The sequence below is a fragment of the Littorina saxatilis genome, linkage group LG15 (assembly GCF_037325665.1).
Source record: "Littorina saxatilis isolate snail1 linkage group LG15, US_GU_Lsax_2.0, whole genome shotgun sequence".
Lineage (NCBI taxonomy): Eukaryota > Metazoa > Mollusca > Gastropoda > Littorinimorpha > Littorinidae > Littorina > Littorina saxatilis.
This window is the reverse complement of record NC_090259.1, coordinates 3942665-3967162: the sequence shown is the minus strand read 5'-3', so window position 1 is coordinate 3967162 and position 24498 is coordinate 3942665. Positions and strand designations below refer to the sequence as shown.

Sequence of the window (24498 nt, the reverse complement as noted above, 5' to 3'; positions counted from 1 at the left end):
CACACACAGACATCTTGAACACCCCTGTAACACACACACAGACATCATGAACACCCCTGTAACACACACACAAACATCTTGAACACCCCTGTAACACACACACAGACATCTTGAACACCCCTGTAACACACACACAGACATCTTGAACGCCCCTGTAACACACACACAAACATCTTGAACACCCCTGTAACACACACACAAACATCTTGAACACCCCTGTAACACACACACAAACATCTTGAACACCCCTGTAACACACACACAAACATCTTGAACACCCCTGTAACACACACACAAACATCTTCTTGAACGCCCCTGTAACACACACACAAACATCTTGAACACCCCTGTAACACACACACAAACATCTTGAACACCCCTGTAACACACACACAAACATCTTGAACACCCCTGTAACACACACACAAACATCTTGAACGCCCCTGTAACACACACACAAACATCTTGAACACCCCTGTAACACACACACAAACATCTTGAACACCCCTGTAACACACACACAGACATCTTGAACGCCCCTGTAACACACACAGACATCTTGAACACCCCTGTAACACACACACACATCTTGAACACCCCTGTAACACACACACATCTTGAACACCCCTGTAACACACACACAAACATCTTGAACACCCCTGTAACACACACACAAACATCTTGAACACCCCTGTAACACACACACAAACATCTTGAACGCCCCTGTAACACACACACAAACATCTTGAACACCCCTGTAACACACACAAACATCTTGAACACCCCTGTAACACACACACAAACATCTTGAACGCCCCTGTAACACACACACAAACATCTTGAACACCCCTGTAACACACACACAAACATCTTGAACGCCCCTGTAACACACACACACAAACATCTTGAACACCCCTGTAACACACACACAAACATCTTGAACACCCCTGTAACACACACACAGACATCTTGAACGCCCCTGTAACACACACACAAACATCTTGAACACCCCTGTAACACACACACAGACATCTTGAACGCCCCTGTAACACACACACACACATCTTGAACACCCCTGTAACACACACACAAACATCTTGAACACCCCTGTAACACACACACAGACATCTTGAATGCCCCTGTAACACACACACAGACATCTTGAACACCCCTGTAACACACACACAGACATCTTGAACACCCCTGTAACACACACACAAACATCTTGAACACCCCTGTAACACACACACAGACATCTTGAACACCCCTGTAACACACACACAAACATCTTGAACACCCCTGTAACACACACAGACATCTTGAACACCCCTGTAACACACACACAAACATCTTGAACACCCCTGTAACACACACAAACATCTTGAACACCCCTGTAACACACACAAACATCTTGAACACCCCTGTAACACACACACAGACATCTTGAACACCCCTGTAACACACACACAAACATCTTGAACACCCCTGTAACACACACAAACATCTTGAACACCCCTGTAACACACACACAGACATCTTGAACACCCCTGTAACACACACAAACATCTTGAACACCCCTGTAACACACACAAACATCTTGAACACCCCTGTAACACACACAGACATCTTGAACACCCCTGTAACACACACACAGACATCTTGAACACCCCTGTAACACACACAAACATCTTGAACACCCCTGTAACACACACACAAACATCTTGAACACCCCTGTAACACACACACAGACATCTTGAACACCCCTGTAACACACACACAAACATCTTGAACACCCCTGTAACACACACAGACATCTTGAACACCCCTGTAACACACACACAAACATCTTGAACACCCCTGTAACACACACAAACATCTTGAACACCCCTGTAACACACACAAACATCTTGAACACCCCTGTAACACACACACAGACATCTTGAACACCCCTGTAACACACACACAAACATCTTGAACACCCCTGTAACACACACAAACATCTTGAACACCCCTGTAACACACACACAGACATCTTGAACACCCCTGTAACACACACAAACATCTTGAACACCCCTGTAACACACACAAACATCTTGAACACCCCTGTAACACACACAGACATCTTGAACACCCCTGTAACACACACAAACATCTTGAACACCCCTGTAACACACACAAACATCTTGAACACCCCTGTAACACACACACAGACATCTTGAACACCCCTGTAACACACACACAGACATCTTGAACACCCCTGTAACACACACACAAACATCTTGAACACCCCTGTAACACACACAGACATCTTGAACACCCCTGTAACACACACACAAACATCTTGAACACCCCTGTAACACACACACAGACATCTTGAATGCCCCTGTAACACACACACAGACATCTTGAACACCCCTGTAACACACACACACAGACATCTTGAACACCCCTGTAACACACACACAAACATCTTGAACACCCCTGTAACACACACACAGACATCTTGAACACCCCTGTAACACACACACAAACATCTTGAACACCCCTGTAACACACACAGACATCTTGAACACCCCTGTAACACACACACAAACATCTTGAACACCCCTGTAACACACACAAACATCTTGAACACCCCTGTAACACACACAAACATCTTGAACGCCCCTGTAACACACACAAACATCTTGAACGCCCCTGTAACACACACACAGACATCTTGAACACCCCTGTAACACACACACATCTTGAACACCCCTGTAACACACACAGACATCTTGAACACCCCTGTAACACACACACATCTTGAACACCCCTGTAACACACACACATCTTGAACACCCCTGTAACACACACAGACATCTTGCACACCCCTGTAACACACACACACACATCTTGAACGCCCCTGTAACACACACACACACAAACATCTTGAACACCCCTGTAACACACACAAACATCTTGAACACCCCTGTAACACACACACAGACATCTTGAACGCCCCTGTAACACACACACACAAACATCTTGAACACCCCTGTAACACACACAAACATCTTGAACACCCCTGTAACACACACACAGACATCTTGAACACCCCTGTAACACACACACAGACATCTTGAACACCCCTGTAACACACACAGAGACATCTTGAACACCCCTGTAACACACACACAGACATCTTGAACACCCCTGTAACACACACACAAACATCTTGAACACCCCTGTAACACACACACAGACATCTTGAACGCCCCTGTAACACACACACAAACATCTTGAACATCCCTGTAACACACACACATCTTGAACGCCCCTGTAACACACACACAAACATCTTGAACACCCCTGTAACACACACATCTTGAACACCCCTGTAACACACACAGACATCTTGAACACCCCTGTAACACACACACATCTTGAACACCCCTGTAACACACACACATCTTGAACACCCCTGTAACACACACAGACATCTTGAACACCCCTGTAACACACACACACACATCTTGAACGCCCCTGTAACACACACACACAAACATCTTGAACACCCCTGTAACACACACAAACATCTTGAACACCCCTGTAACACACACACAGACATCTTGAACGCCCCTGTAACACACACACACAAACATCTTGAACACCCCTGTAACACACACAAACATCTTGAACACCCCTGTAACACACACAAACATCTTGAACACCCCTGTAACACACACACAGACATCTTGAACACCCCTGTAACACACACACAGACATCTTGAACACCCCTGTAACACACACACAGACATCTTGAACACCCCTGTAACACACACACAGACATCTTGAACACCCCTGTAACACACACACAGACATCTTGAACGCCCCTGTAACACACACACAAACATCTTGAACACCCCTGTAACACACACACAGACATCTTGAACACCCCTGTAACACACACACAGACATCTTGAACACCCCTGTAACACACACACAGACATCTTGAACACCCCTGTAACACACACATCTTGAACACCCCTGTAACACACACACAGACATCTTGAACACCCCTGTAACACACACACAAACATCTTGAACACCCCTGTAACACACACACAAACATCTTGAACACCCCTGTAACACACACACAGACATCTTGAACACCCCTGTAACACACACACAAACATCTTGAACACCCCTGTAACACACACACACACATCTTGAACGCCCCTGTAACACACACACAGACATCTTGAACACCCCTGTAACACACACACAGACATCTTGAACACCCCTGTAACACACACACAGACATCTTGAACACCCCTGTAACACACACACAAACATCTTGAACACCCCTGTAACACACACACAGACATCTTGAACACCCCTGTAACACACACACAAACATCTTGAACGCCCCTGTAACACACACACACAGACATCTTGAACACCCCTGTAACACACACACACAGACATCTTGAACGCCCCTGTAACACACACACACAGACATCTTGAACACCTCTGTAACACACACACAGACATCTTGAACGCCCCTGTAACACACACACAGACATCTTGAACGCCCCTGTAACACACACACAGACATATTCTTGAACGTCGCTGTAACTCACACCATTAAAAAAACCATTATTTAGATTGACAGTCATTTTTTCACATGGACTGCTAGTGCGATCTGCGAGAACAATGATTATTTCCATAATATATGTATAGGTTACAACACGAGTGTTTTTTTATATGGCTTGTATTTCAGTCAAGACCCAGCGGATGAATATCATAGGGATTCACGAGCCTCTGGCGAGTGGATCCCGATGATATTTCCGCTGGGTCTTGACTGAAATACAAGCCATATAAAAAAAACATGAGTGTTGTAAGCTGTATATCCCATGCGTACACCAAAGACAACGTGGACCACAATAAAGCACTGTAGTTGTCTGTGGTGTGTAAAATAGGTGAGCCAGCGAGGTGTGTTCCTCTTCACTACCCCATGCTAAAGCCACGTCGCCGAAGAAATGAAGTGCAAACAAGTGCATCCGTAAATTTGTGTTAAATTCACATTCAAACCACTGTTCGATTTGCTTTTGAATGCATTTTAGTTTCAAGATAGTAAAGAAAGCACACACAATGAAAGTTTTCATTGAATCAAAGACAGTTTCGATTTAGGTTCTGAGTCCGTCCAAGGTCACAGTTCCAGGCTACGGTTGCCAATACCGGTTTGGTTAACTCGGATCCCAATTCTAGTTTAATTTTTGTGTTGGGGTGTAGAATTACGAAAATAAACTAACATTTTACTGAATAACTTCCTTTAGATTTAAGCAGTCATTTCATGTTCGTGAAATATATCTCTTAGTTAATTTGTTCGATCGTGTTTGCGTTAATCAACCCATACCGGTAGCGTCAATTCTGTCTAAAACGGTGTAATGGCTGCTCCTTGAAACTGCGTGTTGAATACCGTTTGGACTGATTTTACTCCATCAGGATGAAATACACGTTTGCTGAGCTCTTGGATACTTTCATATAACCATGAACTTACGTCAGTGTAAAGCAAAAAAGTTGGACATGCTCGAAAAATGGATGAAACAGCCTGTGCTGGATGACGAAGCGAACCGGCCAGTCAAAAAGGTACACTCGTTACTCGTAACACTGACGCAGTGCATCTTTGCTTGACACGGAGGAAGGGAGGTTACTCTAGCTTCACCTCAAATGAACAGCGAGGTTCGTTTGCTGTCACTATCAGTTGATTCTTCGCTTTTGTTCTTTTTTTACTCGACCTGCACCCAAAGTGTAAAGATAAACGCTTTGTTTACTGTATCGCATACCACAGATACGTATCATGGTTTTGTCCTCTGTGAATGTTGTGTTTTCTTTTGTTTAGCCATGTGAGCAATGCTCTTCATCAATCCACTGAAACATGTTCGGTGCAGGGTCAAGGGTAGGCAGAAGTATAGTTCCTCGGCCAAACCGAAATCGGTACTATGATATATTTTTTTGAGCCCATTATATATTTATTGAAGCCGAAAAATACAACATATATACCCATAGTAGCATTACAGAGACAAAGAAGCAGCTCATGGGATATATGTATTTATATCAGAAGTCATGTTCTGGTCAAAATACAACTACTGTGTAATGTGTCGATTAAACACTGGATTTCCCTTCTTTGAGCCATGTGATGTCAGAGGCCGACAAAACTTCATATTTAGGCAGCAAAATATACTACAAAATAGTGTATGTTTGAGTGCGTTCAATCAGAAAAACTGAAAAGAATTCTAACAGAATCGATCGATACATAAATGTTGCTTGTATTTTTGACAAAACATGACATTTTACACAGATCTCGACAGTCATTGTTTCACCTCGACCGCTCTCTGACTGTCCAGATCAGTGTAAAATGTCATATTTTGGTCAACAATACAAATAACGTAGAATCATTCAATCTGAAACACTGAGAAGAGGAAGACAAAATGATGTCGGTACACACGTTGTCCACACACACACACAAATACACAAACAAACACACACACACACACACACACACACACCATAGTTGCCACGGTAATAGAATAGTTTCTGCTGGTAAAGGTGGATGATGTCGGTACACACGTTGTCCACACACACACACACACTCACACACAAATACACAAACAAACACACACATACACACACACATACCATAGTTGCCACGGTAATAGAATAGTTTCTGCTGGTCGAGGTGGATGATGTCGGTACACACGTTGTCGAGGAAACTCTGGTCGTGAGACACCACCAGCAGCGTCTTCTTCCATGTCTGCAGGTAGCTAAAGGGGGACAATCAGCAGGTGATAGCAAGAGGAACTGTACAGTAGAAACACGGTTATAAGACCCCAGTCTTCTAGATGTTGTGTTAATAGCCACTGTAGACCTAAGTGCAAGTGCAACACGCATTATAAGACTTTCTTTTTCAGATTGACTGTAAAGTGTACATGAACCTCCAATTAAAGTCTCCCTCCTTGTTAACATTTTCTACCCCACCTATGTTGACCAAGGTTTTTTTTTAGCTGAGACCAGCTGTGCTGCAGCAGGTCACTCAGAATTGTAGAAACTGTAGAAACTGTGTATCAACATGCTGGAACGCAGGCGTTAGATCGACACGCAAGCACAAGAACAAGTGCGCACGAAAAAGATCCTGTAATCCATGTCAGAGTTCGGTGGGTTATAGAAACACGAAAATACCCAGCATGCCTCCCCTGAAATCGGCGTATGCTGCCTGAATGGCGGGGTGAAAACGTTCATACATGTAAAAATCCACTCGTGATAAAAACGTGAGTGAAGGCCAAAAAAAAAAAGTATGTTTCTGGTAACATGGCTACAAAAAATAGGGTAGGTAGGTAGGGATTTTTTTTGTTTTTTTTGTGTGTGGTCAGGGTTTAAAATAACTGTACAGTGGCGCAAAGAGACTGGACTTACTATACAAAGAGAAAGACAACACATTACAAAACAAATGAGACAAAAGGGATGCTGGTTATCCCCCTTGTGTCGTCTGCCGTCTGTTACTTTCGTTTTGATGCTTTTTTTTGTGCTTTTTTTTTTTTTTACAAATGCAATAAAAAAAAAAGTCTAGGGTCGGCGGGAAAAAACTAGGTAGGGTCGGGTGACCAGAAACATACAACTTTTGTTGTTGGCCTAAGCCCATGAACAAAGAAGAAGAAGAAGAGGTCTTGGAGGAGGAGGAAGGTTCCACTGTATCAAACCATGTGTCAACAGTTGACCAGCTGTCACCACACCAGCCACTCACTTGTCCAGCCAGATGACAGCGTTGAGGTCAAGATGGTTGGTCGGTTCGTCCAACAGCAACAAGGTTGGTTCCAAAAACAGCGCTCTGTCACAAAAACGGATCTTTGTGTTCAATCAGTAAACAACAACAACAATAACTTTCAAACATATGAAACTATCAACTACCACACTGATTATCTTGAATCTGAAGCATAAATAAAGTCTGACCATGTTCTACAACCACTATGCAAACCAAAAACCTATTCTCTAAACACACTATCAGCTGAAAGTTAGCCCTTCAGGAAGAAGCTAAGTGAAGCTGGATGGTACAAATAAAACACACAAAAACAAAGAATGTTTGATGTTTTCACATTCAAGTTAGTTTTATAGTCAAGGTCCTCTTTCCTTCTTCTTCTTCCTGTCCGTGGATAAAATGTTGGAATAAGCAAAAGGCACATAAAAACTTCACAGAACAAAACTAGAAAACTGTGATGTTCCCTCAAGGGAGATAAGTGCAGGAAAGTGTGCGCTTCAAATACTGGTAACCAGACTGAAATCACAGGTGTCGCCATGAACACTGTTTCATTCTGTACCTCTTCTCTCTCTTTCTCCCTCTCTGCTCTGTGTGCGTGTGTTCTGTTTCTCTCAATAATTTTCAAATACCAACTCTCAGTCTCCCACCCCCCTCCATTCTCTCACCTGGCAAGGGACACCCCCCTCCATTCTCTCACCTGGCGAGGGACACTCTCATTCGCCATCCACCAGACAGATCCTTCGTGGCGCGCTCCATCATTTCTCGTGTGAAGCCCAGACCAGACAGGATACGCCTCGCCCGAGATTCTGCTGAATCAGCACCAATGGCACGCAGCTCTTCATACACCTGACAGATATGGACATTATAAGCACAGTCGGTGATTGCAGCTCTGACAATGTAGGATTAGTGTACAGATTAGCCCCTATTATCCATGTGTGTGTGTGTGTCTGTGTGTCTGTGTATGTGTGTAATACGATGTAATCTCAATGCGCCCTTTGACGCACTGAAGGGAATTGTGATGGGACATTTTCAGATATAATGCACAATTGGCGCAAGGCGCACTAGTAAATGAAACCCTGGTGTCACCTCTTTCAGTCTGTCCTGAACGACATCCTCTGTGTTTCCCTGGTTGACCAGCTTGGTCAGTTTCTTCTCCTCCTCCAACAGGGCTAGCCGCTTGGTGTCCGCCTTCAGCACCGAGTCGATGGCCTTGGTGGTGTCCGCTTTCACCTCTGTCACCCACAGCACACACAACATATCAACATTGTAGTTACATTCGTAACACTGTCAGCATTGACCTGTGTCACACACAGCACACACACATTACACTAACGCTGTTTGCCATCAATGTGTTTCTGTGCGTCTAAACTTTCGAACCATCTTGCTTGAAAGGCGAAAGATTATAAGTGCAGTCTCCTGAGTTTATCTGTAATATGTTTTTTCACTTCAAATAAATGTTGTTCGGACAATTAACCCCTTGGTTGCCACAATATATGAGATATGTTTTTGCTATCATCACAAACATCAATACTCTAACAAACAAAACAACCGCTGTATATTGCAGCTTGATGATTGCCTCCCCTGAAGACTATTTTCTCAGATTTGGTCTAATCCTTATATTTTGTTGCTGTACTTTTTAATTTAACTAAATTCTTCTGGCAGTCAATGGGTTAAACGTTCCAAAAACTTAACGCTGTGGTTATTCTATTCCCAATTTTTTAACCAAAAGGCATAGCCTTAAATCTGAATCCTTCTCAAATAAAGTTCAATTCAATGTTACCAGTCAGTTCAACAGTTATACGGAAATATGCACTCACCCTGCTCGCAGTACAGGACATCAATATTGGGCGGAATGTTGAGTGCTCGACTGGCCAGATGTGTCAACAGAGTGGTCTTTCCATGCCTGCACGAAGCCACAAGGCAAATGTTCGCCTTTATGCTTACTCATCAGAAGCAAGCAGCAGTACACAAAAAATAGTATACTTCAACCTCACTCCAGGTAATGTTTGAATACTGATGTCGAATCCAGAATTTGCATGAAAAAGTCAACATCTAAACCAACTTCACCAAGACAACATCTACAAATATCGCACAAAGAGATCAATATATATCAATAAGTTAACCTCATGCTCACAAAAAGTTTATCTTCTGCACATATTAATTCCCTACCCTTGCCAAACACAAACTGCTGTACAGACAGCAAATATTGTTGGGTTAACTCTTACCAGTTCGGGGTTTTTTGGGCATATTTTGCAGTGCTGTTGGTGCCTACTTGCCGAGTGGCTATCTGGGGTCATATTCTAAATGAAATATAGAAAGTTAAATATCAAATGAAAGGAAAATGAATAAGCTTTTCATATTTGCAAAGAGAATTGTGCTATCTTTAAAAGTAAAAAAAGGTTATGGGGGTGACAACATGATTTTTGTTGAAATTTGTACGCCCATTTTTTGGAACACGTGACAAACACAAAGAAGACATTTTTTGTGTGTTCAGTTTATTTTAGATATGCTGCTAACTAGTCTGTTTTGGCATTCATTTTACATAACATAGCAAAGTTTTATTGAGTTTTGCTGATAAACAAAAAAGTTATTGTCACCTGAATACCCCCACCCAAATTTCAAAGTTGGACATTTCATGACATACGCATGCCTAAGGAAAAAAAAAATAGTCTGTTACGGTATCCCGACCGACCCTATTTTTTCGCACGACCCCAGACTTTTTGGGGGGCATTTGGGAAAAAAAATCCTTTTTTTGGGGGCAAAATAACTTAAAAATATGTTTTTTGGGAGAAGAAAAAAAAAAAGTCCCGACCTACCGACCCTATTTTTTTGGCCTATATTACCGTTAACAGACTATTTATTTTTTTGGCCTAATAATGCATTCCTATAACTAACTTATAACAAAAACCCAGCTTGTTTCTGTCATAAAGTGTGTCTAACATATGAGTTTATCCACTGTCCAACCCATCCAATGCACAAAAAACATTTTTTTGGGATAATTAAATAATTGGTCAGTGGAAAACTACAGGGGGGGGGCATCGTAAGCTTGCTTACGATGGGTAAGGGAGCGAACTGGTAAGAGTTAAAAACACACACACACACAAAAAGCAGAAAACAAAAACTGACCCATTTGGCCCCACAAGACCGTAGCGCCTGTTGTGTGTGATTTGCAGAGACGCGTTGACGAAGAGTTCTTTGCCTCGCGCCGCTATGGAGAAGTTCTCCACCTGGTTGATACAGACAGCAAAACATTTCACTCTACACATCATAGTTTTTCATATAATCAAGGAAATGTTATTTGCAAGTGCTTTGAACTACATCAAAGCAAAGGACAAAGATACACATTACAACAAGAAATTCCTCCGAGGTAGGAAAAACACCCCCGTCCTTACCATTCTCACTGCCACCAACTGAGAAGGTTATTTCCCTTTGACCATTAATATGTCCCTCTATAAGTCCTTGTAGAATCTTAATCCACCAATAACTCCCTAACCGTGTGTTTGACTGGTCCCAATTTTTGTAAGGACCGTCTCAGGAATGTATAGAACCTGTTCACCAAGTTTGGTGACGATCGGTCCGTTCATTCTTGAGATCTATATGCGAACACAAACACACAAACAAACAAACACATCGACCGAATCCTATACACACCCCTATACCGGGGGTGTAATAATGAACTCAATAAATAAAATAGACCTATTTGGTATCTGAGCTACTCTCGTGAAATATCACCTTGTCATACATGTATTTTGCAAGTCATGAGAACTTTGAACGTTAAGAAATTAGCCTTTCGATACTTTCAGACTAAAGAAATGACAGATAAGCATTCAAACAAAACTCTGAATTTTAACGTCCTTCAAATAACATCAGCTTCATGGGATACCACCCAGTCAACAGCAGGAAAACAAAAAACTGTAACGTCCTTCAAATACCATCAGCTTCATGGGATACTACCCAGTCAACAGCAGGAAAACAAAAAACTGTAACGTCCTTCAAATACCATCAGCTTCATGGGATACTACCCAGTCAACAGCAGGAAAACAAGAATCTGTAACGTCCTTCAAATAACATCAGCTTCATGGGATACCACCCAGTCAACAGCAGGAAAACACTATACCCCACAAAGAAAAAACAAGAAACAAATAAGGCCTGACTGTTATGTGGACAGAATAAAAACTAACACACAATGTTTCTGAGGAATAAAGCCACTTGCTCATTTCAATGCTTGTTATTCTCTCAGGTGTCAGGAGATTGATTCAACAAAACTCTCGCTTTGCACATGTTGTATGCATTTACACCGCTTACTTCCCTTTACTTTTTTTGTTTTAGGGTAACAAGAATATCTATGCTTATTCTTGTTACCCTCATAAAATAAAGACTTGTCATTGTTTATCAGATCTTAAAATAGCGCGCTGCCTCATTTGCTGAAGAACAGACCTGGGAACCCCTGTTTTGCACTCAAGTATTCTCAAAGAAACTTGACGCATTTTCAGAAAAATGAGTGTACCCCACATAGCATTCGAACATCCAAAATACGGTATCAGCTTCGAGATGCGCTTGTGAAGCTCAGTAGTCTAGGATTTTTTTAATATCGTATTTTCTTTCCAGCTGATCGTATTTTAGACACTCAAGCGTACAAAAATATGGTGAAATCCTATGGGTTCCCAGGTCTGGAAGAAGCCAAAGAAAGACAGAAAGTACGGCCAAACTCCCACCTTGATATCAAGCTGGTTCTCGAGGATGGCGCCTTTAGAGGACTGCTCCTGTTGGGACACGCTGAACTGACCCTCCTCCTCCAGCTCACTCAGGAACTGGGCCTGGCACACATACAGGTAGAGAATACAGGTATACACATAGACACACACAATACAGGTATACACATAGACACACACAATACAGGTATACAATACAGGTATACAGTATAGAAACACACAATACAGGAATACACATAGACACACACAATACATGTATACACATAGACACACACAATACAGGTATACACATAGACACACACAATACAGGTATACACATACACACACAATACAGGTAAACACATAAACACACACACAGATACATGAACACACACAGGTACATGATACAGTCATTTTGTACTTGATAAGACGCATACAGTCATACACAGACATGCCCCCCTACACAATGTTATAAACATTATATACACATACACAGACATGCCCCCTACACAATGTTATAAACATTATATACACATACACAGACATGCCCCCTACACAATGTTATAAACATTATATACACATACACAGACATGCCCCTACACAATGTTATAAACATTATATACACATACACAGACATGCCCCCTACACAATGTTATAAACATTATATACACATACACAGACATGCCCCCTACACACTGTTATAAACATTATATACACATACACAAACAATAACACACACACACGTACACATACACATTTATGAATTTGAATGAGAAAAAATAACATTGGGTCTGAATGGAGCTACAAGTACAAGCTATATCTGCATATATCTCTATATCTGCTATATCTCTATATCTGTATGTTAATGTGTTTGCTGGCTTAATGTCAGCTTATATTGTATTTTTATTTTAATCATTCCTTAAATTGCTTGTTTTTTTGTGTTTACCGTAGCTTTAGCAAGGACAGATTGCTAGACATAAAATCCTCAACCATGAGTAACAAATATCAATCAATGACGCTCTCTCTCATGACTGCAAGTATCCGCTAACAAAAGCAGCTTACCCTTTTCTTCAACTTTTTCATTTCCTTCTTGCTCAGTTTTGGTTTGTCCTCCTCATCTTCGCCTGTCAAACAATCAACAGGGGTTAAAGTCATAATTCATTCACAGCTTCAATTGCAAGCGCTTTATTTATTTCTAAATTCCAAAGCACAACACATGAACATTTTTTATAAATCTAAACGAAACTTAAAGGCAATATTTTAAGCCATGTTGACTCATGTTAATGAGGTGTGACCTTGTTTCAATGATGTTGCTTGTTAAAGAGTGAAGAACACTGTGTGTGTGTGTGTGTGTGCGTGTGTGTGTATCATGTATGTGTGTCAGTGTGTGTATGTGTGTGCATGTGTGCATGTGTGTGTGTGTGTGTGTGTCTGTCTGTCTGTCTGTCTGTCTGTGCAACCCTCATTCAGTGTAAAAGAAAGAAAGATCAGTTACGACTACCTATCATAAATACCTGGCGCATGCACACCATCACACTCAGTTACCTTTCTCTTCGTTATCAGAGTTGTAGATTTCCTCCTCCTCGTCTTCATCCTCATCGCCCGGTGACAGAGCTGCGGCGGCTTTGGGAGGGGGAGGCTTGAAGTCCAACTTGTCCTCCATGCCCCCTTCTTCCCCCTCCTCCCCATTCTCCTCCTGGGCCACCACCTCCCGCAGCAAGTCCAGCTTGCTCTTCTTCGGCTTCTTGTCCTGACGCACCATGCATAAAGTCAGCAAATTAATACAGAGGTACGTACCCCTTTTTTTTAAGACCCCTAATTATCACCACAGTCAGTGAGTCACACGTAAAAAAAACCCAGTAATGTTGCCCTAAGTGCAGATGGCTGATAGTGATACCACCTTAACACCTGTGTATCTCATCTAATGTCACGGGCCTCAAACACTCAAAAAGTCAAGTCAATTCTGTTTGTTTTGGTTTGTGATATTTGTCTGTCTTCTTTTTTCTGTGTTTTGTGCCTGAGGAAGACCCTAGTGGTCCAAACATCGTGATTTGTTATTCGTTTCGTCTTCGTCAAACACATGAGTACAGTATTTTTAGGTCTTTTTATTTCAAGTCAAGTCAAGTAAACCACGGTATTTCACAGTCAGGCACTGCAATATGAAGTTATACTATAGTTTTAAGCCATACTTGAAGTTGAACTGAATCAGTACGATCTGTATCACGTTATTGTTGATTTAATATCTTTGGTTATGACATTTGATCAAAAACAATGCTACGCCCGTAACGATTTACTTTTGATTACATTTTCATTCAAACAAAACAGAAATTTAATCACCTTTTTCTTTTTCTTCTTCTCCCCTTCTTGCCCGTCACCAGTTGCTACTGCTAGTTCGTCCATCTGGGCTGACAGTTTCGTCTCGGATTCCTCGTCGTTCCAGTCGTCGTCCGGATTCTTCTTCTTGTTCTTTTTTGGCATTATGAGGATTCTGTCAGCGGACGTCTTTGTTAACTGGACTAACTGTTCATCAGATCAAACGATCCCGATTTGTCGATTTCTTGCCTGTCGGTGCAACTTCAGTGCCTGACTGTGAAATACTGTGGTGATGGCACATGTGTTTTCCCAGCTTCCGGTTTTGTCTATTTTCTCTCGCACAAATTTTGATGACGTCATCTTTTACACTCTGTCCTTTTACTCAGGTCTTGTTTATCAAAATTGTATATATTTAAACAGAACATGTTTTAAAAATAGCTTCAATTACTAAAATTAATGTTCGTATGATGGCATGTGATACATAGAACCACAACTCGTTCAGTCCGACATGTGTGTTCTTTTTTTAGGTTGCGCACAAATCACATGAGAATGAGGTAGGAGGTGACGTCATATACACAATCTCCACGTTGTCTGCTATTCGGCCTGTGGCGAGAACGACAGAAGGTTGTTTTGTTTGTGGTTTTCATTTCAACAAGTTGTTGTAGAGTTTGACTGTGAGGTAACATGGGTCAGGGACAAAGTAACGCTCCAATATCTACTGTCAGCGCGCCAACGGACGACGGGATCACCTGGTGGTGCAGAATTAGTGCCAAGGCAATTTGTGTTATTGGTGGTTTGGGTGAGAAAAGCATCGATGTTTTCTTTCTCCTTCTTAATTGTTTAAACTTGATGTGTCCTGTTGTATCGATATTATTTGTTGACAGCTGCGTAGTGTTACTAGATTTAAGGTACCCAGACGCCAGTGAGTATAGCCACGCATTATTAAGAAGTTACAACGTGTACTTTGTGAACCGAGATAATGAATCAACCTACCTGTATACAATCAACTTCAAGGTTTTAACATTTAAATAGAAATGTATTACCCTATTTTCTCAAAGAGTTGCTAACAATTGGAATGCACTACCCGCTAACATAAAATTCGCACCCACAGTAGACGCCTTCAAAAACTTCTTGGACAATTCTCCAAAATTTCTTAACCTTTTTTACGACTTTGATTGAAAGCATTGAAAGAATAGGGATTTAGGCATGCAAAGTATCTGACAAAGAAGGGGCACCAATAAGGCCTCGCGGCCTTCGGCTAACAAATATAGCCGCCCCTATATACTACTACTACTACTACTACATAACAAAAACACTGGTTTAAACAAATATATAATAGTGTTGGTTTTGAATTAAACATTTAAAAATCTAGTTGTGTTGATCAAACTAGCAATTGAAGTACATGTACAATCATGACAGAACTGGGCAGTGGGTAATACTATTATTACTATTAGTATTATTTAAAGCATATTGATTGGATTGCATTCAGCTACAGGGTTTCATTTACTAGTGCGCCCTGCACCATTGGCACATTAAATCTGAAAATGTCCCATTACAATTCCCTTCACTGCGTCAAAGGGCGCATTGAGATTACGTACCACTGCGACACCAAATGTACACTTTACATCAGAATTACACACCGGACATACGCACACACACACACACATACACACACACACACACACTGTGACACACACACACTGTGACACACACACACTGTGACACACACACACACACACATACATACAGCGATAACACGATATAGCGGCTGACTCTCAGATGGCACCATATTGCATAATTTTGCATCTTTGGTCGTTTGCGTGTCTTGCTTTCGACCTTGTCCCATCAGAATTTGGTTGAGGGGGATAAATGTCCCATTGCCTTTTTCTCCCAGGCTAAACCCTGCAGCTACATACAGGATTCCACCAACCTGATGTTTTAGGCCACAAAAAAAAATAGGTCTGTTTACGGTAACATAGGCCAAAAAAATAGGGTCGGTAGGTCGGGATTATTTTTTTTTTTCTCTCCAAAAAACCATATTTTTACGTTATTTTGCAAAAAAAACAAGATTTTTTTTTTTTTTCCCCCCCCAAATGCCAAAAAAAAAAGTCTAGGGTCGCGCGAAAAAAATAGGGTCGGTCGGGTTACCGTAAACAGACCTTTTTTTGGGGGGGGGGCCTTAAGACACCCCTCCCCCGAAAATTCTGAGACCACCTCCGTTTTAAGATTTACGCTTCCATGTTAATCATGTTGTCTGTAGTATTAATAATTCTGTAATTTGATACCACTAGCTAGTCCACTTAAAAGGGCAGTTTTTAAGATCTATCATTTTCTCAGATTTGTTAGAAATAGAAGTCTTGGAAGAGGTGGGTGGGAGGGGTTCCACTACATCACCCAAATGCGACGTACATTCCGCAAAGCTATTTAACCTGTGTCCCCCGTTTCATTAAGGGAAGAATTGGCGAGTGGGGAGAGGAAGTACGTACCGTGCTAGGATTTGGCGAGAGAACGCTAGCACGTATTGGAGGTGCTCAATACGGGAGACAAAATGTGGCTGTTGACCAACAGTGCGTATAATCTTATCGGTGTCACAATGGTGTTTAGTTCTTGTGCATAGTCATCAAACTGTTTCATATTCACTCTCGCTTCCTTGCTCCGTGAGAGGCTAGCAGCGAGCAAGTCTCGCCTGAAAGAAACACACATCTGGATAATATACCACATGAAGGATTTAAAAAAAGTCATTGTTTACTACCGACCCTTATTTTTTCTCCAACCCTAACATGTTCTTTTGACCCTTCAACAATCATTTTGTTTAAAGGACAAAATTTGATGTAGCAGACTTGCAAGGAAAACTATACTTTTCTCTACCAGCAAGGGACCCAGTTTGTGTGATTTCAGACCAATAAAAAAGTAACCTAGGCTCGTGTTAACAAAAACACTACCTTCAAACAAAAAATTATGATAAATAAAAATAATAAAATAAAACGCAGTTAAAAGAAGGAATCAAACTTCTTCTTTTTTTGCCTAATGGTGGATGCTACAAAATACATGTATACTTCAATATTTTATTTTAAATAAGTGATTCTTGTTTTGGAATTGGAAACAACAATATATAATTATATTACTGATTTGATGTGATGTATAAATGAGGCATCAAAAGCAACAGGCAACCCATTGCAAATAGAAGTGGTTGAATTTGACCACAAATTCTCCTTGTAGATATGTAGATCGATCATATAAGTAATAAATGTATACACACTTGAAAGCTGTGCAGGTTAAAACTTGTCGTGCTGCTTCATCATACCAATGCATGAGTACAATTTGTTTTCTTCTCAACAGGGGCAGTAATCGCAGGGTTGTTTCGCTGCATCACATTCACTCCCCTTTGTCTTGTCGCCGGCATTATGCTCATGTAAGTAACACCCGTCTCGTATTCATTATTGATGCTTGTGTGGTTTGTTTAACCTTCACCGTGCTTCGTGGTTTCGTGGACGACCCAGAGCCTCACAAAATCGTCTTTATCTCTGAAACTGTTTAGAGGTTTTAATTGAGACTTCATGTAATCTCCAATCACCATATGACCTTCCCAGTGCCCAACTTTTGAAAGATTATCTTTGTAAACAAACAAATAAACGATGACGTAATTTGAACTACACAGTCCGCATGATGGAATTACGTTATTCCGATGGCGTGGGTCGTGAATGACCCATGCTTTTTACGTTGAATCATATTTTGGAAAGTATGGGTCGTACACGAAGTAGTCCGAAGCGTGATCCGGTAAGGTTAAGAGTGGGGGGGGGTGGGGGGGGGGGGGGGGGGGGGGGGGGGGGGCAGAGAGGAGGGATCGACCTGTACAAGATGGCATTATAATGGAACTCTCGAGTCTTGTGCTGCTTGAAGGTTGCATTAACTATTATATAAATGGTTTAATGACAGAGAGTGAGAAGTAAGAGGAGGGGAATAGAGAGAGGGGGGCTGGGCATGGAGGGAGAGAGAGAGAGAGGGTGAGCAAGAGAAGATTGAGGGAGAGAGAGAGGGGGAGATATGGATGGGGTGGGGGGGGGGGGGGTCTGAGAGATAGAGAGAGAGAGGGAGAGAAGGAATAGAGAGGGAGGGCGCGAAGAGGAAGAGTGAGAGAGACAGAGGGGGGAGAGGGATGGAGGGAGAGAGAGAAAGAGAGGGAGGGAGAGAGAGAGAGAGAGAGAGAAAGAAGGAGAAGTAGCTGTAACAGGAAAAAGAATGTCCAGTATAAAAACCAGTGTCCATTTTGCATGTAACTGAAAAAACATATTGGATTACAAATTCCCAACAAACGGAAGAGAAAGAAAGTTATCAAGAAAGAGAGAGAGAGCGAGTGAAAGGGTTATAAGTTTACAGTTGGCGACATCACAATAAAACCCCATCCGAAATAGTACCCGCTGATGGGACAAAAAAAAGAAGTCTGATCTCCTTTAAAAATAGAAAAAGAAGAAAAAAAAGGGTTTAATGAGTTGATACTGTTGTGTTGTGATAAGGTATATATCTTGTGTTGCCTGCAGGTTGCAAGGGTTCATGCTGATACTGTTTGAGGCTCCCTGCTGCTGCCAGTTCCTGGACTTCGTTCAGCCAGTGTCGCGCTTCAGTGAACGTCGCAGCCCTTTCCAAAAAGCTATCTTTTATGGCTTGTGAGTTTTCACATCTAAATATTGGCTACAGGTTGTATGTATGTGTGTGTGAGTTCATGTGTGTGTGTGTGTCACGTGTGTGAGAGAGAGAAACACAGAGACAGAGTGAGAGACAGAGAGAGAGATCCAGAGAGACACTCAGACTTGGGTGGATTTTATGTCACCCTTTTTTTGTTAGACTTATTTAGTTTGTCAAAGCAAGTCAGAATACTTGGTTTTCTGTGAACATGAAAAATGGTATGGCCACAATGATACAATTTTTTATACATAATATTCAGAGTTATGAAAAGCTTAAGGGGACCACAGACACGGATTGCCAGTGAGTGGATGTAACTTGATGGTGTATGTTTTCAGGCCTGCGATACTGCCGCTCATTCTGTGTTTCTCCATCACCACAGCGATCGGCTGCATGCTGGTCTTCGCCTCTGGGGGGATCTATGGCATCATCGCTCTGGGCAAAAAGTGAGTGTGGTCTCAGCGTACGGGAAATATGTACAACTTTGGATGCACAATTTTGATTGCTAACATGGAAGTTATATTGTCATACATACATGTGTGCACATATTTATGAGCAGGGACAGACAGACACAGGTAGACAGACACGGACACACAAACCCGCACTCATGTACACACACACACACAAATACACACACACACACACACACCTGTGCACACACACACGTGCTTACACACACAAGGAGAGATCGAGAGACTTTGTCAGTTGTTGTCTGAGGAATAAACATACTCTGCATATGAGCTTTTGCAGAATAGAGTGTGCAATAAACTACATGGGTTATCACTGGTTTAAATAAACAAGCTTCTTTGAGATACATTGAATTAGACAAAAATTATCCCCCCAAAATCCATGAATAATAACATTGACAAATTAGTTAAATAATGAATTTAGGTCAGTATGATGTAGCCCTGTGAAGTAGCCCTCATGGAAATGTCGGTTAGCTAAGTATATCATTCTTCCTGGGGAGAGCAAGTTGTCATGCAGTATGGTGTAGCCCTGTGAAGTAGCCCTCATGGAAATGTCTGTTAGCTAAGTATATCATTCTCCCTGGGGAGAGCAAGTTGTCACGCAGTATGGTGTAGCCCTGTGAAGTAGCCCTCATGGAAATGTCTGTTAGCTAAGTATATCATTCTCCCTGGGGAGAGCAAGTTGTCACGCAGTATGGTGTAGCCCTGTGAAGTAGCCCTCATGGAAATGTCTGTTAGCTAAGTATATCATTCTCCCTGGGGAGAGCAAGTTGTCACGCAGTATGGTGCTGCCCTGTGAAGTAGCCCTCATGGAAATGTCGGTTAGCTAAGTATATCATTCTTCCTGGGGAGAGCAAGTTGTCACGCAGTATGGTGTAGCCCTGTGAAGTAGCCCTCATGGAAATGTCTGTTAGCTAAGTATATCATTCTCCCTGGGGAGAGCAAGTTGTCACGCAGTATGGTGTAGCCCTGTGAAGTAGCCCTCATGGAAATGTCGGTTAGCTAAGTATATCATTCTTCCTGGGGAGAGCAAGTTGTCACGCAGTATGGTGTAGCCCTGTGAAGTAGCCCTCATGGAAATGTCTGTTAGCTAAGTATATCATTCTCCCTGGGGAGAGCAAGTTGTCACGCAGTATGGTGCTGCCCAATTTTGTTCTTTGGGGAGGGGTCCTGTCATTTAAAAAAAATAAATGGGCGGGGATGTAGCTCAGTCGGTAGCGCGCTGGATTTGTATCCAGTTGGCCGCTGTCAGCGTGAGTTCGTCCCCACGTTCGGCGAGAGATTTATTTCTCAGAGTCAACTTTGTGTGCAGACTCTCCTCGGTGTCTGAACACCCCCGTGTGTACACGCAAGCACAAGACCAAGTGCGCACGAAAAAGATCCTGTAATCCATGTCAGAGTTCGGTGGTTTATAGAAACACGAAAATACCCAGCATGCTTCCTCCGAAAACGGCGTATGGCTTCCTAAATGGCGGGGTAAAAACGGTCATACACGTAAAATTCCACTCGTGCAAAAAACAAGAAGAAGAAGTCATTTAGAAAGAAAGAAATATGTGGAGATCAGCCTGCTGATGGTAGGTGATATTTTTATCCTGGTGTACTTCCTTCAGTGTTTGTGTACGTCATGACCATGCTATCACCATAATTACAATGTTTCAATATAATGTGCTTTATGTACAAAAACTTATGTCTCTCCTCCCCCCCCCCCCCTCCCCCTCCCCTCCAATGATTATGTATTCATGAAATGAGTTTTAATAGAACATGTAGTTTTAGTAGTATATTAGTCCCTGTTTAGGGCGAGAGCCAGATGCCAAAAAGCATATCTATATAATATAATACTTCTTGTTACCCTCGTAAAAAAAAGAATTGTCATTGCCATTGATAATTTTGTTGTCTGTTGTTACAGGGCTGACCGAGACACCATGATGAATCGGGCGAAGGGCGACGACGTGGAGATGAAGGAGACTTTGATGGCTAACGAGGAAACGGCGTCGGTGCAATGATAACGTCTGACGTGTTCACTCACACTCAGTCCCCCCACCCCCTCCACTGACCTATATTGCCACCATGGTTCTTCATGAGAGTTGCTGGATGCGTCGACACATGTGACAGTCCTTAACACTGTATGCTTGTGGGGATCTGGATGACTTGTGGCATCAGTAAGGGGTGAATTGTGTTCATTTTGTTTGGACAAGGGACAGAGGACATTACCAGCAGTGTACCTGGAGGCAGATTTGCAGAGTGATCAGTCGTGTTGTGGAGTTCGCTTTGACAGTGGCTGGGCCAGTACGTGGTGATGTCTTGTGCTAACCGGAAGAAACCATGGTCGAGTGATTGTAAAGAACTCATTAAGTATCAGGCTATGTGCAATAATGTCTTTTGATGTCACGCCAAGTGAGTCTATTGGCTAGAAATGGTGAATGTGTGAGAGATAGAATTTTTAACTTTTTTTCTGAGGGTGACAGAATAAGCGATGCAAACATGTTTTTTTTTTTATCTGGCCCTCGCCCATTGAGGGTTTACTCAATATAAGAAGAAATGGAAGTAAAGTTACCAACAGTACAAATGACATAATCAACGTGTCCAGCAATCGATAAGACATTTCTAGATGCATTATGAGTGAGACTAAGAGCGAGAGATTGGATACTGAAAATGTCAGTACTTTAAGGTCAATAGCCCCTTTCACGCATGTGTGAGAGAGTGTATGTGTGTGTGAGAGAGAACGAACAAACGAACGTAATTTTAAAAGGATGGAGGTTTAAGGCACATTTCCTTGTCTAACAACCTATCCTTAAACAAATAGAGAGAGCGAGAGAGAGAGTGAGTGTGTGACACTGGACTGAAATGAATTGTTCAATTTGTAATAGTTTGTATTACAGTACAAATAGAGAGAGCAAGAGAGAGAGTGAGTGTGTGACACTGGACTGAAATGAATTGTTCAATTTGTAATAGTTTGTATTACAGTACAAATAGAGAGAGCGAGAGAGAGAGTGAGTGTGTGACACTGGACTGAAATGAATTGTTCAATTTGTAATAGTTTGTATTACAGTACAAATAGAGAGAGAGAGTGAGAGAGTGAGTGTGTGACACTGGACTGAAATGAATTGTTCAATTTGACAAATTGAACAATTCATTTCAGTCCAGTGTCATGTAATAGTTTGTATTACAGTACAAATAGAGAGAGCGAGAGAGAGAGTGAGTGTGTGACACTGGACTGAAATGAATTGTTCAATTTGTAATAGTTTGTATTACAGTACAAATAGAGAGAGCGAAAGAGAGAGTGAGTGTGACACTGGACTGAAATGAATTGTTCAATTTGTAATAGTTTGTATTACAGGGGAACCTCCCTTTTATGACCTTCAAATTGGGGCGGGGATGTAGCTCAGTCGGTAGCGCGCTGGATTTGTATCCAGTTGGCCGCTGTCAGCGTGAGTTCGTCCCCATGTTCGGCGAGAGATTTATTTCTCAGAGACAACTTTGTGTGCAGACTCTCCTCGGTGTCCGAACACCCCCGTGTGTACACGCAAGCACAAGACAAAGTGCGCACGAAAAAGATCCTGTAATCCATGTCAGAGTTCGGTGGGTTATAGAAACACGAAAATACCCAGCATGCTTCCTCTGAAAGCGGCGTATGGCTGCCTAAATGGCGGGGTAAAAACGGTCAAAAGCCGTTGGAGTTTCAGCCCATGAACGAACAAACAAACAAAATGGGGGTAAATGTACAGAGGTTATGAATAGAAAGTGTGATAAAACCGGGTCAGGGAGGAGTCTTGCTGAGGGTAAATGTACAGAGGTTATGAATAGAAAGTGTGAGAAAACCGGGTCAGGGAGGGGTCTTACTGAGGGTATATGTACAGAGGTTATGAATAGAAAGTGTGAGAAAACCGGGTCAGGGAGGGGTCTTACTGAGGGTATATGTACAGAGGTTATGAATAGAAAGTGTGAGAAAACCGGGTCAGGGAGGGGTCTTACTGAGGGTATATGTACAGAGGTTATGAATAGAAAGTGTGAGAAAACCGGGTCAGGGAGGAGTCTTACTGAGGGTATATGTACAGAGGTTATGAATAGAAAGTGTGATAAAACCGGGTCAGGGAGGAGTCTTACTGAGGGTAAATGTACAGAGGTTATGAATAGAAAGTGTGAGAAAACCGGGTCAGGGAGGAGTCTTACTGAGGGTATATGTACAGAGGTTATGAATAGAAAGTGTGATAAAACCGGGTCAGGGAGGAGTCTTACTGAGGGTAAATGTACAGAGGTTATGAATAGAAAGTGTGAGAAAACCGGGTCAGGGAGGAGTCTTACTGAGGGGTCTTACTGAGGAGTCTTACTGAGGGGTCTTACTGAGGGGTCTTACTGAGGGGTCTTACTGAGGGGTCTTACTGAGGGGTCTTACTGAGGGGTCTTACTGAGGGGTCTTACTGAGGGGTCTTACTGAGGGGTCTTACTGAGGGGTCTTACTGAGGGGTCTTACTGAGGGGTCTTACTGAGGGGTCTTACTGAGGGGTCTTACTGAGGGGTCTTACTGAGGGGTCTTACTGAGGGGTCTTAC

At 42.2% G+C, this 24498-nt stretch overlaps 2 protein-coding genes across 2 annotated transcripts in view; one reads left to right on the top strand and one right to left on the bottom strand.

Moving 5' to 3' along the window:
- LOC138948253 (ATP-binding cassette sub-family F member 1-like) overlaps positions 1–15111 on the bottom strand; it is a 35813-nt gene extending 20702 nt beyond the window's left edge. The window contains exons 1-10 of the mRNA XM_070319772.1: positions 14827–15111; positions 14035–14239; positions 13552–13613; positions 12514–12615; positions 10925–11025; positions 9616–9701; positions 8885–9030; positions 8496–8644; positions 7787–7870; positions 6685–6809 (exon numbers count right to left, since the gene is read on the bottom strand). Of these exons, the coding sequence (XP_070175873.1) occupies positions 6685–6809; positions 7787–7870; positions 8496–8644; positions 8885–9030; positions 9616–9701; positions 10925–11025; positions 12514–12615; positions 13552–13613; positions 14035–14239; positions 14827–14967 (1201 nt within the window). The 5' untranslated portion in view covers positions 14968–15111. The remainder of the gene's footprint in view (positions 1–6684; positions 6810–7786; positions 7871–8495; positions 8645–8884; positions 9031–9615; positions 9702–10924; positions 11026–12513; positions 12616–13551; positions 13614–14034; positions 14240–14826) is intronic.
- Positions 15112–15370: 259 nt separating this feature from the next.
- On the top strand, positions 15371–24288 carry LOC138948242 (calcium channel flower homolog). The gene is made up of 5 exons (XM_070319760.1): positions 15371–15601; positions 18142–18214; positions 19341–19466; positions 19821–19928; positions 21856–24288. Exons 1-5 carry the CDS (start codon positions 15487–15489, stop codon positions 21950–21952), a joined length of 519 nt encoding a protein of 172 aa, XP_070175861.1. The 5' UTR covers positions 15371–15486; the 3' UTR covers positions 21953–24288.
- Positions 24289–24498: the final 210 nt, after the last annotated feature.

Coding starts and splice junctions, on each gene's coding strand:
- LOC138948242 (XM_070319760.1), top strand. CDS start 15,487: ATGGGTCAGGGACAAAGTAACGCTCCAATATCTACTGTCAGCGCGCCA. Junction 15,602..18,141: donor TTGTGTTATTGGTGGTTTGG/GTGAGAAAAGCA, acceptor TCTTCTCAACAG/GGGCAGTAATCGCAGGGTTG. Junction 19,929..21,855: donor ATCATCGCTCTGGGCAAAAA/GTGAGTGTGGTC, acceptor CTGTTGTTACAG/GGCTGACCGAGACACCATGA.